This window comes from Hetaerina americana, unplaced genomic scaffold (genome assembly GCF_022747635.1).
Source record: "Hetaerina americana unplaced genomic scaffold, ioHetAmer1.1.p SCAF_54, whole genome shotgun sequence".
Taxonomy (NCBI): domain Eukaryota; kingdom Metazoa; phylum Arthropoda; class Insecta; order Odonata; family Calopterygidae; genus Hetaerina; species Hetaerina americana.
The window spans coordinates 1,793,986-1,809,897 of NW_027287139.1; the positions used below are offsets into that span (position 1 = coordinate 1,793,986).

General features: G+C 38.1%; 1 protein-coding gene across 1 annotated transcript; it reads left to right on the forward strand.

The window, feature by feature from the left end:
- The first annotated feature begins 110 nt into the window (after positions 1 to 110).
- On the forward strand, positions 111 to 14,007 carry Mrm2 (Mitochondrial rRNA methyltransferase 2). Its single transcript, XM_071593257.1, has 4 exons — positions 111 to 218; positions 391 to 629; positions 10,813 to 10,952; positions 13,430 to 14,007. The coding sequence occupies exons 2-4, from the start codon at positions 469 to 471 to the stop codon at positions 13,867 to 13,869; spliced, it is 741 nt and encodes a 246-aa protein (XP_071449358.1). The 5' UTR covers positions 111 to 218; positions 391 to 468; the 3' UTR covers positions 13,870 to 14,007.
- Positions 14,008 to 15,912: the final 1,905 nt, after the last annotated feature.

Consider the following 15,912-nt stretch of genomic DNA (forward strand, 5'->3'; position numbering starts at 1 on the left):
CAGGAGGGTAACACAAACGACTTTTGTTGACAACATTGTATTTAAAGACCGGACGAGTGCATGTTGAAGCTTCGCAATGTTACAGTCACTTGTTTTCCATTTAAAATAGCCGCAGAAAAAGAGCTGTACTCCAGAAAATAACGCTGGTTTTTCATGTATTTATGCAACCGTCTATCCCGTGGCGAGGCCAAGTGGTTCAACCAACTAACGTGGTGCTGGTAGGATAATGGAATTGCTTGAGAATTTCGGGAACGTATTTATTTGCGATGTCGTCGACATTATTCACTTCTAGCAAATGGAACTCGTGAATTTTAGCGATAAGTCCATAACAGACTTTCTATGTACACGAAAAAATTTTAACCTTTTCTTTTATTTACGATATATTCACAGAACTTTTCTCTATACCCGTTGATGGATGGTTGATGATAAAAACGTGACATGATCGACGGTCCTGAATTTTTATAGGAAATGATTTCATGCAATCGGCCTGTTCATATCTTCGCAGGCATATATTCTGCCTGTTTTAGCAAGTATGGACAAGTTATGCCTAAAGGTACAAGCTCTCATGACTGGCTTAGGAGGCAGATGAGAGATCCGTATGTAGAAAAAGCCAAACGGATGAACTACAGGTGAATATTGCTCATTTTATTCAAAATACTAAACCTTTTGTGTATTGAAATGCTCAGCCCTAGCGGATGAGTGTGCTTGAAAGTTGAAAAGATTATTTCCTGGTGATTAAATTGTGTTGGGCAATGTAATAACCTTATTTGTTTACCGTTCATAAAGAAATTTACAAAATCTATTTTCAAGTAGCCTGTCAATTTATTTTGGCAGGTAGCTTGCTGGAAAATGAGGCTTTGAAACCTGATATGCATGGAAGGCATACAACCATGGGATAGATTTGTGGCTCTAAATGTTTTGGCATTAAGATGCCGAGTGAAACGTATGTCGTAACGTAACACATTAATGCTTTCAGACGGGCGTCTATCTTGCCTGCCTTTTCTTATTTTGATGTAACATTATGTGCTAATTCCAAACAAATCATTCCCTCTTATTCGAACACGGGTCCTCGATATCTGGCCGAGACACTTCGTGTCCTACCATTACTGATGCTTGCCAGGCCAATACCATTACTACCAATCAGGTCTAATCCAGGGCCAGTTGAGGTACTTCGGGCGCCTCAATAGCTTCACTGGGTCAAACAGTCAATTGGGCCGGGTATGTAGAGATACTGGTTCCAATCGCGATTTAGTCAAATGATCGTCGCGCTTAAAAAATATTTCGTTGTAATGTAAATTAGTGGTTGAATCAGTTAAATCTGTTCTTGTGGCATATCCCGCAGTTTATTTGAATTCATAAAAGTTTTGTCTGGTTCGCCAAGCATCCTCATAGTTATTGATTGTTCAATCAGAATATTTTTGCAGTGGCTCAAGTTCTATTGCCGTGGTGGCTGTTACAGTGATATGAAAGCCCCAAACGATCGATCATCAATCGGGGCCATAATATTTATCACGATCTTAACCATACACCTGCCACAAGCTATGTCGCAGACTGGCAAGCATGTTATCCTGTGCCTCATCCTAATTTCATGCCCAAATTTCCTAAAGCAGCGCTCTTGGCAATTTTGACTTGAGTTTTGCTTGGGATGACCCTGTTTGGGTGAGATGTCTTGATAGCAAGTAGCATAATTTAAAGCCTACATCACTAGTGTATTAAATGGTTTTTCTGCATGGGTTCAGGATCCAAATCAAATAATTGTGTGGTGAGGGTTATCAAGCACATTTGCCCAACAATTTCCTGTTTTCATTAGGTTGTAGGAATAGTGAACCAAATATTTGCAAAAAAAGCAAACTATTTTACATGATTGAAACCTGTACCTTAAAATAACACTTTCCTTTTTCACCAAACATCCAATTGACAATATTCATGATACTAATTTCACACCAGAAATTTTCCATTAAGAAAATAAAGGATGGAGACTTAATGCTCATGAACGGTTGAAAATTGTTGTCTCTTATACTTATTAAATCTTTGGCAAATTTTTGTTTGCCACATCCCCCCGACCTTCCGTGCATTCTGAAATAAGAAAACAACGAACTCACAGAAGTTGTTTTACTGTTGCTTTAATTAATTGTGTATATATATTAAATGGTGGGTCACGGTAGTCCAGGGGGTAGAGCGTTGGACTACTGACCAGAGGGTCCTGGGTTCGAGTCCCGGGAAAGGCACTCTGGGCACCTGCAGCTCCACCTGAGCTACGTGATTTTTTGGGTGCCAGATCTTCCTGGGAAACCATAACCGGCACAGGGAAAGGAACTGGCCCCCCTACCCTGATGTGTGAATTTCAAACACAGTTGGGCTTAGTACAGGGTGAACTCTGCCATCGCCTACCAAACCGACCTTCGGGTGGATTATTGTGTTTATGGTTTTTTTATATATTAAATTAAAAGAAATAAAATAAGTTCCATAAATAATTCATTATCTAAAATGTCTACATTATTATAGGTAAACTACCAGTTAAGGTAGCTTTTGGATGGACATTAGCTACCAAAAGGTAGAGCAACAATTCCCTTTCCTCTCTTGAAATGAAACAAAACCTGACATCCAACAATACAATAAGCCCCTATTTTATTCCGTGTCCTTCCTTCCTCCCTTAGTTCCGTCCCACATCCCTATCACCTATTCCTGCACTTTGCTCATTTGCCGAACATTCTCCCCTCTGCTTGATATGAAAGTTCAAATGAACCTCTCCTTAAAATCCTCACCCACCGTCCCTGTTCTCAATTCCCTCCTCCTTGTGCTTGCGGGGATCGAGATGGTGCGGGGGCTAACGTACTGGCTTCCCACCCTGAGGGCGCGGGTTCAAATCCCGGCGGTGTTGAATATTTTTCAGAGGTATCTCGATCCCTACTTGAGGTGCTTTGTGGAGGGCACTTTGAGTGAGTACGCCGTCCGTCGGATGGGACGTTAAGCCGCGGACCCCTTGGCGCCTTTCGTAAAGAGTAGGCTAATGCCGACGCCGGGTTTCTCTCCACCCTTCATCCTTTCCTGTCCTTCCCCTATGGCGCAAATGACCTTAGCTGTCGGTCGCCTCCCCTCAAAACTACTACTACTCCTTGTGCTTGCCTACTGCTGTTCTTCTCCTTATGTCCCTGACTACTTTTGACTGTTTTGCCCCAAAACACTTCCTAAATATGCAAACTGTTCCACCTGCTCTAATTTTTGCTCTCTTATTTTAATGTTTAACTAAGCCTTTCTCTTTCTGGAAAATCAAATAACCTTTTGTTTTATTTACACTTATTCTCATCCCATACCTATTGCACTAAATTTCCAAGTTACTCCTTGAGGCTTGCAATTGCTGAATATATTGGAAATTCAGTGTGATCCTAGGTAATAAACTTATAAAGAATATATAAAAAGGAAGGAGTCAAATCCTGTGTCAAACCCTCTCTCCCCCATCCCCTTGGCCCAATCACTAACCTCCTACCCCACCCCCCCTTTTTACTACACTCAATAATGTGCTTCCTGGAAATCACCCTCCCACCACATCCATGGATATATATGGCGGAATCCTGGCATTTTTGAAGTGGAGAGTTCATGAGGCCATATTGGCATAACTCAAGTTGGCCATTTAATAATTGTATGGTTATAAAATTAGCAGAAAGGGTGGTTCACTTATGCAGGGCAACACTGGCCAAGTTGACTGCAGTTCCACAGATCTTGAGGAAAGAGTGGGGAAATGTAATTTAAAATTATTGATGGTTGCACTCGTGACATCCTTCCCTGAAGTTAATATCTGAAGAAAGGGATGAGATATGGTTGTGGCAAAAATCCAATGCAGCTAATTTTTTTATCCTCCTAGAAAACATTTTAGCTTGTATCCATGAGGAATTCGTGAATGTTTTTTAGTGCGTTGAAAATTTTCCAAAATTGGGTCCTGCTTCAGCAAATTTAATATAATATTGCTAAAATTCCTTCGTAAATTGCAGACTGCATGACTGATACATTCATGTGGTAGGAATTACATTGTTTCTCTTTCACCCACATCCTTATGGACACAGAGAAGTTTTAGCACCCAAGGAACAAGTAAGAATGTTTTGAGTGAGTACAACTAACCATGTCTCGCATATGTTTTGGCTGATAGATAGGGTCATAAACAGAAGTTCAATGAAGTTCATAAGCCGTGTATCAAAATGAAGCTGATGATCCTTCAGTCAAGTTCAGGGCTCAAAATGTAGAAGATTGACTGGTCACTGAGGGCAAAACAGGTGACTGAAGGACCATGTCTGGCTGGCAAGAGAGGAACTGCGAAAAGTGTAGTTTATGCTAAAAAACAGTTCGTACCTGAATTTCTTTTTAAATGAATGAAACTCTTAAATCAACAATTATAAATTGTATTTAAATTACTAAGGCCCTTATTTATTGAACTGAGTCATGGTTGTTAGTTGTTTATGAGTTAGGGTAGACTTATGGTCACCTCTGGCGCTGCTCACTGCTGTTCACCCAGCCCCGACTAACATGGCATAACAGCATAGTACACTACTACACTCAAAGCAGCCTTTTACACACCCCTTACTCTCTCCAAACTCTTTGCCAATGGCAAGGACAAGCAGGATACATTTAATAACTCAAGCATCTACAAACTTAAATGCAATAATTGCAACACATATTATGTTGGTCAAACTGGGAGGAATTTCAAAAGACAGACCCAAGAACATGATAGGTGTCACAAAAAGCAAAACCCCAATTAATGTGACAATGTGCTCCTCTGTGGTCAGACGCATGGGTGGCCACCTCACCAAGTGGCAGATGCTGCTTGGATGACCTTTTGTCTTGCCCCCTCACCTATCTGGCATGTGTGATCTTGCTTGGAGGATAATTGCTCCTGCCCAAAGCATGATATTATCCATTAATTTGAAGAATGCAGGTAAAAGTATCGGACAACTTAGCAGCATTTAACTTCCAGGAGGGCTAAGTTTGTGTGTGGTAGGATGGCTGAGGGTGCAGAGGGGAGGGACAGTGCTCGAAAGGCAATGCTGCTAAATCACTCTCATTCCCTTCGAAGAAGACACACCGCCGGTGGGGATATTCCCTCTCATGTCATCTCTGTGTTTAAACCTCAAATCAATGTTGCTCAGTCCACAAGTCCATACATCTTACATGGAGCTGCAATAACTAGTGCCACTGTTACCTAAGATTAAGACCTAGGTACATGAGGACATACGAGGTATGTCTGGAAAGGTTGCAGCCTTGCAATATTCTGGGAAAAAAAGCCTACCTTGCTACTTGGAAAAAATTTTCATTTTCAGTTTTTGTTTCCTACAAACCTACTTTACGTTGCTACATAGTCACTGTTCATGTCCTAACACTTTTCGTAATGCTGCACCAGCCTCTTTAGTCCCGCGGCATAGAAGTTCAGGGCCTGGCTATTGAACCAGTTGGCAATTGCAGTCTTGAGTTCCACATGCATGTATGATGCTATAGCAGTAATGAGGCCACTCATAGATAGGAGCATGGAAAACTGAGTAGATTAGTATATAAAGGATAAAAAGTATGTAAAGTAGTATATAAATTAAAAGTTGGTAAAGTAGTAAAATAGTAGAAAAGGATAATATTATATATAGGATAAAAAGAGTATATGTTTGTTTAGCATAATTCAAAAATATATTGGAGTATTATGGTGGAATTCATGAGTGTATAACAGAAGATGGGAGTATATTGGAGGTGTAGGCAACTTATCTGCAAACCATGAGACTTGTACATGACTCAAGACTGCTCGGATGTGTCAGGCTAGTAGGGAGACAGGATGGGCAGCGTTAGGAAAGGGGGTAAGACAAGGCTGTTCATTGTTATTTGTGCTTTTCAAAGTGTTTACAAAGGAAATAGTTTAAGAGACATGGGAAAAGTGGTAAATAGGAATGAAAGTTGGTGGGCTATTCATAACCCTTTATATTAGCGAATGATCAAGAATTAGTTTCACATCAGCCAAGTGATTAACAATCATTGCTGAGCACATTAAAAAATCCGTGAGATAGATTTGGGATGAGAATTAATGTAAAATAAAAAGGTTTTTGAGAAAGAGTAATGCTAAGTCAAAGTTTTAAATTGGAGGGCATGTGTTAGAGCAGGACAGTTTATGTATCTTGGAATTGTTACAGGTCAGAGCAGTCAAAGTAGTATCGACATTGAAGAAGAATTACAGTAGGCAAAGAAGATATCCCAAAGAGGTGGGAGTTGATGACAGAGACATAGAGTAAGGGTTTTAAGAAAAGATACGTAAAATTTTGATGTTGAGTGTAGTTTTGTATGTATTTTTATGTATGTCACATAAAAATTTTCTTAAATCCTGTTATCTAGACTATGTATCACTTGGTAAGTTGATAAAACTATTGATTTTCGTGGACGATTACTGCAGGTTTTTGACTTCCAAATTAATAAAATGGAAAAATTATGTGTTTGAGGCATTAAAGTTGTACTGTATTTCACAAATTTTGCATGGTAAGAATAATAAGTCGTTACCACCTGAGGAAGGGAGTGAATAATATAGCTCTGAATTTCAAAATTTTTAAAAGGTAAATTAGATTGACCCCAAGAAAACGGTTCCACACACACCTTGGCAAAATAGTGTTGCAGCGAGGGGAAGTAGAACTACTCCAAACACTGTGAAACACGTCCAAACCCTCGTGTGCCCATATCTCCGTGGGCAGAAGCAATAAAAACGACACATATCGTGAGAAATATGTGGCCATTCAGGTCAATTGGAAACCTAATACCTCGAGTTTGTGGAAGGGGGACATGGTGAGTCGAAGGGTTATGATATGTTGCTGGCATTTGGCGATTGGGACACTCGGACACAAACAGAGGAATTCGATGGAGAAATTATGAAGGGGGTTTTTGTACAATAGAGATTCAGGTGTGATGTGATAGAATCGTGCCACGATAACAGAAACAAAGAAAAACACTTGCAATATTCCAATATATAAAGTGGAAAATTACAAGCCTTTTTCTTTGTTTCTGTCGTACATTCAGGGGGTTCTTGTTAGTATGAGCGGAATATGAAAGGGTTTAAGCTGCATTTTCCAGATGAATGGGAACTTATGGTTGCCCAAATGTCACATGTCAATAAAGCAAATTCTCTTATCTGTGAATCCCTAAAGTAGAGAGTTCTAAATGTAGTAAACAACTTTGTCAAGGAGAGACTGATGACTAAGATGGGATTGTTTTTTAGGATATTGACTCATGGGAGGTAGATTGTTGGTGGCATGGATGATTTGAACAGTTCACATTATTCATCAGGTGATGACAAATAATGTGAGCACAGCGCCTCTTCATGAAGATTAGAGTGCTCATGCCACTTGTTCAAAGGGATGGAAAAACTGTTGCTAATATGAAATGGGAAAGAAGAGCCAAAAAAATGGCCCATGCATATGTCAATGTTTTAGCTGAAATTTTTCCTAGAAATGGGATTTACTTGACTCGTAGATTATAATAAGTGGTGGAGAGGGAATACCACATAAACATGCTTTGGACTGGGAGCAAGCCATGAGGACAGTTTGAAAACCTAATGGCACAAAATACATGGGCAAGTGTCAGGAGACCTAATGCTGTAAATAGACCTCAAATGGGGACATTGATTGTGTCATTCAAAGGTAGAGCGCAAAAACTTAAGTTGAGGTTTTCAAACAGTTATGGAAAGGTGTTTTGAAATGTGAAGCCCTGCAATGCATAGGAAATAAGAGTGTACTGTTGGCTTTGCAGTTTGAAATCAGTTGGAGTTATAGGTGGTGGATGGAATGGGTGTTTTTATTGGAATAATACACCGAAAGAAAAGGTGATATACAGATGGTCAACAGAGGGTATTTAATTTGCCATCAAAAATGTATGATTAACTCGCAATATCTGTCCAATCCTATCATACAGCCAACATCTTTAAAGAAAAAACTCGGATCCTCCCCCCGGACAAAAATTCTATTGCCTTAGAGAATATTTCGCCGGACCAGACATCTGGTATATTTTCCTATTTTATTAAACACTTCCACACGTATTGTATGATTGGGGTATTTTTCATTTTTTTATTTGCATGTTGTTTTACCTATGACCTGCTTTATGTCAAAGCTTTGACTTGAGGAACAAATGAAGATAATTTTATTTGGAGCCTTCTTAGTTTGGATGGTAGTGATTGTAGTTCATTAAATAAAGGCAGTAAGCCTTGTGACATGAACGTGCACATTTGCATTTTAAGTATAGGTACGAAAGTAGGTACGAAAGGTTTTTTAGCCCAGATTAATGCTATACAAGCATTGTTAAGTCAAAATATATTAGACATAAACAATGGTCTATGAGGTAGTTTCAGAAGGTTGATTGAAAATCAATTTTATAAGTCTTTTTTTTCCTAATTTTAAAAGCAGCAGGAGAACTGGGGGTGCCAGAGTGTGAAATTATATATCAAGTGGCTATGCAATTGACCACTGTATAATGATAGGGAAACTTAAGGGTGGCATTCATATGGGGTGACTCTAATATGAAAACATGCATTTAAGTTGAGAAGGCCTTAATACGTCATTGTGAAGTAATCTGGTTATCAAGAATAGCACCAAAGAATTTTTTCTCGTCAACTTAATGTATAACTTCGCCATACAGTTTAAGGGATATAGGTGATGGAGATGCAGTCTAGCCGTCATGCGTGTCAAACATACCTTTGTGTCTTTATTGATTTTTTCACGTAATACTTGGACCAGAAACCAAAGACACTGTCTAGGCGTGATACCGCTTTGACCGGACACTTCCCATAAATTAAGAATGTGAAGTGTGACTGAATATACAGCTACATGGATGACTTTGATATTTGCCATTATATGAATAATTAATATTTTCCTGGTGAATTGTGGGAATAGAAGCTGCTAGATAATGTCTTGCTGCACCTTGATCAATAATTACTTAAAATGAAATAATTATTCCTATCAATAAAAGCCAAATGAAAAGCCTCTTGATTTCAGAACTTGGCTCTCTTAATATATTGGGAGTTTTGACCCATAGAACTGTTTCAGTTATGCCTAAAGACAAACTTCTTTAGCTTTTTGAGACACAAATATGAGTATAGTGATCAAATAAAAGCCACCCCCACCGAGTAAATATGTAAAGTGCTCCTGTCTTGGTTAGTCCATTCCTACAACAGATGTATCACACCATTTGTTGCCGACACTATATGGCCTTGGTCATCATAGCTGTCCATTGCATTTGGCTATTTTTGCTACATTTCACTCCTCTATTTGAAGGCTCCTTCTATGACACTTACAGTGGCATTTCAAAACCGTTTTACATCCCTGGTGGCAGAATTTTATGCAGGTGGTTTGAATAAGTTTGTGTCACAACATCAAAAGTGTTAAGAATAAAATGGTGACCACGTAGAAAGGATAAGTTATATGTATGTGTTGGGAATCATTAATGAATTGTTCATTTTTTTTTAATATACTCAATTTGTAACCATCCAGCAGTTACTATTGGAACACCTCATATTTCCCAACATAGCTTGCTTTTCGATATGCTTTTATAGCATTTAGTAACTGCACACTCTTTGCATGTTCTTTCCAAATGCTAGCTAATTGTCCTTTTGTCTATGCTCTTCTCAGCTCTTTTACTCATGTCAGAAGTGATTCACATTGTAAGCTTATTCGTGAGTACTTCACATCTGGATCTCTGCATTCATTTTCTGGACAGAGGAAAGATATGGCGGCATTTTTCAAACTAGAGTGATCAACCTGAAATTTGGTTTGATAGGTGAGGATAGATCTAACTCATTTTTTGCCTGTGAAATTCACAAATCTGTGCCTGTGCAATTTCACTGCGCTGCTCATGGCTTTCCAGGATCAAGCGCATTGTTTATTTGAACCCGAGTCGCCTGGAATTAAACCTTCCATCATTGGCCAAATGTGATATCACTCAACCACCAAAGTGTATTAGTTATTGCAAATTTATTTAAATTTTTACTGAGATGCATATATAAAAAAAATAGGTAAGTTTTCAGCATTAAGGGTTCTGAGAAATTTTAGAACCTTTGGTCCATACCAAGTGAATGCAATATTGTTAATTTTATCTCAGCCCTCTTTTTTAAATAGTGTTGTTTTGGTTTTCTGATGAATATACATATACCCTATGGTCACAGGCATCTACTCTTACTGTGAAATATCCTGAGTATATTTCACAGTAATGAAGTACTGAAATGTGTATGTATTCTCATTTGTGAAAAGGTATTTTAAGGGCCCAGCAGATGTTTCTGTGTCTTTTAGTGCACACTGTATTCATCCCAAGCTCATGTAAAGATCTAGGAGATGAGAGAACTACTATAATTAAATTAAAACAATTCAGCCTTGGTCTTCTATGACCCAAATGAAAGACTGCTTGGTTTAAAGTACTACAATCACTGGGAATAGAAATTCATAGTAGAAAGAGCTGGGTGAGAGAAGAGAGCAAAATAGACACTTAGGCCCATTTTAATGATGCATTATTTAAATCTAGCTGTTAATTCATGTCCAATCCTTTCCATTTCTGAGCAATGAGGTGAAAGTGAATACAGAGGCCCATGGTTTCAAGCCCACTTGTACCCTCTATGTGTATTTCTTAACCTCTGGCTAATTACTGGGTACACTTTTTTAAATATGCTTACCTACAAAAACATACTCATTATTTATTAAATTATGAAAAGGAGGTTTTTTAGCAAGGCTTTGGAAGAAGCATTCTTAAAAAACGCTTCATAATCTGTGTAAGGATGTATGATGTTTTCGCTGAAAAGGATGACTTCCATTTCATTTACAGGTGCCGAAGTGCTTTTAAACTTCTGGAAATGAATGAAAAGTATAACTTCCTTTACCCAGGGCAGTATGTGGTGGAGTGTGGTGCATCTCCAGGTAGTTGGACACAAGTACTTGTCAAGGAAACAAATTCTGATGGGAAAGGTGAATGTGTCCTAATATGCTTGTGAATTTATGATTTGAGTAGTTTGGTGTGGATTTCACCATATCTAGCAGCTGCCATTGTATTGTCTATTGAATGATTATGTAGCATGCCCTTGTGAACTGAAGACATAGTGGTAAAAATAATTTTTCCAACCGCATAGGGGCATACAAAATGCTAATACTATATGGTAAAAAACCAGGTAGCACTGGCCAAACCGTCAAAAAAAGTAAATTGTGCAGGTAACAACTGCAGCGTTACTGAAAAGTAGTAATTGCTTGGGAGATAGATCTTCATGTTGATGACACTGATTGTGTTGCTATGCTGATAGAGTTTTGGAGGTTGTGATGGGGAAACATTTGTTTTCATTTGGACATTTTAAAGCAGGATTTTAACGGTAGTAACTTTTTTAACTTTATTACTTTTGTTTATTTTTACATGTAAAAAGAGAGATCCCCAAATGCCAGGGTTCTACTAACCATGGCCAATATGAATTAATGAAGTTATATTTGATCAATCTGGGCCAATTTTCTCAGTGAGCAAGTATAAATAAATAATGGAATTTTCTTATGAAGATGCACAAAGGAGGATTAGGTTGCCTTTACAATCATTTAGAAACACTCTGTAGTCTCAAACGTATAAATGAATGTGGTAAATATTCAGTAATCACTCAGTGTCTTAAAAAATTTGAGGGAAAATGGTGGACAGATAATAATTCTGTGAAAAACTCTGGAATTTGATGTGTAGGCCAGGAATTCCTTAATGGGAACAATATTTATTTTGCTTGTAAGACCAGCATTTGTTCTTTTCTGTGGCTCATCATGAATGCTGGCATTACAAATACCAGTGAGACGCTAAAAATACCAAATCAAATTCAAGATTAAGGATGCAGGTTAATCTGAAAGAGTCTTCATCTCTTCACTTTTGAGTAAAAATTATTATATTAGATAAGTTATATTAAAGTTTAAGCCAAAGATATACTAGTTTTCAAATATTTCTTTTGGCTACTTGCAGAAAATAGGATTAAATGATATAAACTATGTAAAACCCCAGACAGTTTCTGCAATGCCCTCTTAGTTGTGTGTTAGCAAGATAAAAACAACCTTTGAATGTTCTTTATTGGCACAACAACTTACCCCAGATAGCATAACCATTGAAATAAATGTTCATTGAAATCATCATCTAGAATCCTAGAGTATTTTTCATTTGCTTTTTCCGGATTTTGAATAATAGTTTTAAATATCAAATTATCATCATGCAGCTAAAGAAATTGTCTTGTCACTTTTCTTTCTTACTGTATTTTCCTCTATCCCTTGCTAACTTCTTCATTTCATGGAAGAATCTGCGGTTCCTCCCGGGACATGGCATCCCAAAGCAAGGCCAATATGAATTTTTTACCTAAAATTTTTCCTTCAAAAATGCTACTTAGCATCTTGTTATATCTTATTAAATAGCCGATAAGCTTAACTTTCCCATTTTTGATTGCATCTAATCTGGTTCAATTCATCATTTTCCTTACCTTTGATAGTGGGTATGGAATTTCTCTTCTTACTTTCTGATTGTGCTTTTACCATTCTGTACACAGAATCCATTCATCCCTTTCTTTGCAAATTCTCCGTATCCTCACTCTGCATCTTCAAACCAGCTTCTTTCACCCAATTAGTTTCCTGTCTCAATTTATTAAGTACTTCTCTCTTTGAAATTAATCCTTAGGCTTCCGCGCCGTCTATCTGATGAATCCATGTTGATTTCCGGGAATTACCGTTGTGTAGTTTAGTTGGTTGACAACTGTTTTGCCCCCAGTCCTGGAGGCGTCTTCAGGTCGAAGACGTGAAGACGCCTCCAGGACTGGGGGCGAAACAGTTGTCAACCAACTAAACTACGCGACGGTAATTCCCGGAAATCAACATGGATACTTCTCTCTTTGTTCTTCCATCTCACCTTGTGCATCCATAAAATATTTGCATTTCCCATTTCCTCCCTTCATGTCCAATTTTATATTTTCTAATTTCCCTGTCCTCAACGTAGTCTTAACATTTTAAGTCCTTATTCTTACTGGTTTGGTCCTCCTCTGTACCTTGCTTCTCCCATGCTGCTGTTGGTTAACTTTGACGGCACTAACTCATCAACACCAGCATTAGCAATACTATACAGTTTGTACATCATCAAGGTGGTGTTTGCTGGGAAATTCATTTTCCTCATAGAATTCATAGCATTAAGTTCAGAGCAGTACTATAATTAAAATAATTTGTTCAAAATGATTGAACCAAACATATGCACTTATTTACTTCAAAATATCTTTAAAAAACATTGGTTTAAATGGAGTCATCCCACTGTTTTGAACTCTAAAACTGTTGAATCGTTAGTTATGAATTTTATTCTGGTTTTTATAAATCTACCCGCATGTATTTTGAATGGATGATGCACGAAAGCACAAAATTTCGAAACTTAAAACGTGAAATTATTCTTGTTTTTACAGATCATGAGAAACCAATTGGAAAAGTAATAGCTGTGGACAAACTTCCTATTTATAATGTAACGGGTGCTACTATTTTTGGAGGAATGGATTTCACTGGCACTAGTTTTCAGAACGCAGTCCTGAAATTGATTGGTAATAATCAATTGGATGCTGTTGTTAGTGACATGGCGCCCAATGCCACTGGAGTGAAGCACTTGGATCAGGAAGCTATAAGCATTTTGGCGTATTCAGTCCTTAGGTTTGCTGTCAAAACGTCAAAAACAGATGATAGGACGGTGTGCCTCATCAAAGTGTGGGAAGGTGAACGAATTAAGAAATTAGAAAGTGACATGAAGCAATTTTATGAGAAAGTTAGAATAGTGAAACCATCTGCCAGTCGTTCCAATTCTGCTGAGACATTTGTCTTGGGCATTGGTTTTCGAGGATTAAAAGTCAAGTGATATTTATAATTCTAGTGTTTATGCAATTCATATTTATTGCAGAAAGTAATTATGACAAAACTACTAATGTGTGTGATGGGGTTATTTTATGAAATCTGTAATTCACAATATGAAGAAATAGATCAGCTTTTTCATGAAGGCTCTTGCTGAGTGGTGTCATTTTTGAAGGAATTTCTCGGTAGGATTTCATACCCATTTAGTATGGAGGACCTTTCAGTATTGCTTTTGTTCCAAGCACTTTTTTCAGCTGGAGTGCAATTTGATTTGACCAGCATATGTAACCCTTTATCTAATGTGACCTTATTGGCACATTCATGTTTTCTCTCCATTTTTGATTCAGCATGTAGCTATGTTCCCGGTTTCCAATTATTGGGAAATACATAGTATGGGATTATCTTCCTGTACACTGAAATACCCAGGCTAAGCTTACCACTGGCATAGGCTAGTTGTGGTAAATTCCCAAGCATTAGTGTATTTATTATAATATTGTTGTATTTAATTATGCTGTTATAAGTTTATTGTTTATGAGGTTTGGACATTGTTTTGTAGCCTGTTTTTAAGTTTTAAGCAGTTTTACCATGAAGAGAACTTTAATATATTATTAATTTGGATGTTGAAAATGAGGTAAACCGTCAACCCATCGCCATTAAACAAGGGGCCACTGGAGGTGATAGTCACAAGTGCTTCATTCTTCAACATACGCAATCCAACATCCCTAATTGAAAAAAATGTATGGCAGCATATTTCAAGCATGAAATTCTAGTGCCATGAGAATCAAATGTGCCTTTTGGGTGGTTTGGGTGCCCTGAATTTCAGTGGGAGTGTGTCTCAACCAAGATATGCTCCCCTGGACAGCCCACTATGTATAGTTTGCCTCACTGGTGTCCACCAAGACTTTATCAAATATGCCCTGCCTGAAGCAAGATAGCCAGTATTGGCCTAGCAAATTCCTCTCATCATCTCCATGTCAGTTGTCGTCATTGGATATACAAGAGTGGTCCCAAAGTACCCGGCTTAACAAAGAAAACACAAAAATTTTGGAAAAAAATGTATTTATATTTCCACATAATCTCAGCTTCAGCTCTATACACTTTTCCCAGTGATGTTTGATAAGTTCGATACCCTTTTTATAATAAGAACTGTCTTGCTCCTCAAAATAGCCATTAACTGCCGACATCACTTCTTCAGGGTTGGTAAATTTTAGACCACCGAGCCATTTTTTCAAGTTTGCGAACAGAAAATGATCCTAGGGGGCTAAATTGGGTGGATGAGGTACCAATTCAAACTTTAATTCATGAATTATGGTCATTGTAATAACAAATTTGTGAGCTGGTGCATTGTCTTGATAAAACAACTCTTACTTCTGAGGCAAATGCGACTACTTTTGCTTGATTTCTTTGCTCATAGTTGCAATAAGTTCACATAATACTTGCTGTTGATAGTTTTTCCTTTTTCAAGCTAATCAATGAAAATTATTCCACGTATTACCCAGAAAACTGATGCCATGACCTTGCCTGCAGATGAAACAGCCTTCGCCTTCTTTGGAGGCTCTCCCTTTTGAATCCATTGTTTTGATTGTTCTTTTGTCTCGAGTGTGAAGTAATGGACCCATGTTTCATCCATGGTTATGAAACGGTGCAAAAATTCTACTTTGTTGCTGTTAAACTTTGCCAAACAATCAATTGAAACATCTTCACGACACTGGTTTTGCTCGAGTGTGAGCAAACATGGCACCCATCTTGCACGCAGCTTTCTCATGTCCAAAAGTTCTATTAATATGCAATATACCGCTCTTTTTGAAATGCCTACTATGTCTGCTAGCTCTTGCACTCTCAATCAACAATCATCCAGTATCACTGGATTTTCTTCACCTTTTCTGGAGTCGTGACCTCATTTGGTGGACCAATGCGATGCTCGTCTTGACAGCTCGTACGGCCTCGTTTAAACTCTGCTACCCAATATTTTACTGTTGTGAACAAATGAGCAGACTCATCCAGAGTAGAATCCAGCGCAGCTTTAATATTGGTTGGGCTTGAGGCCTTT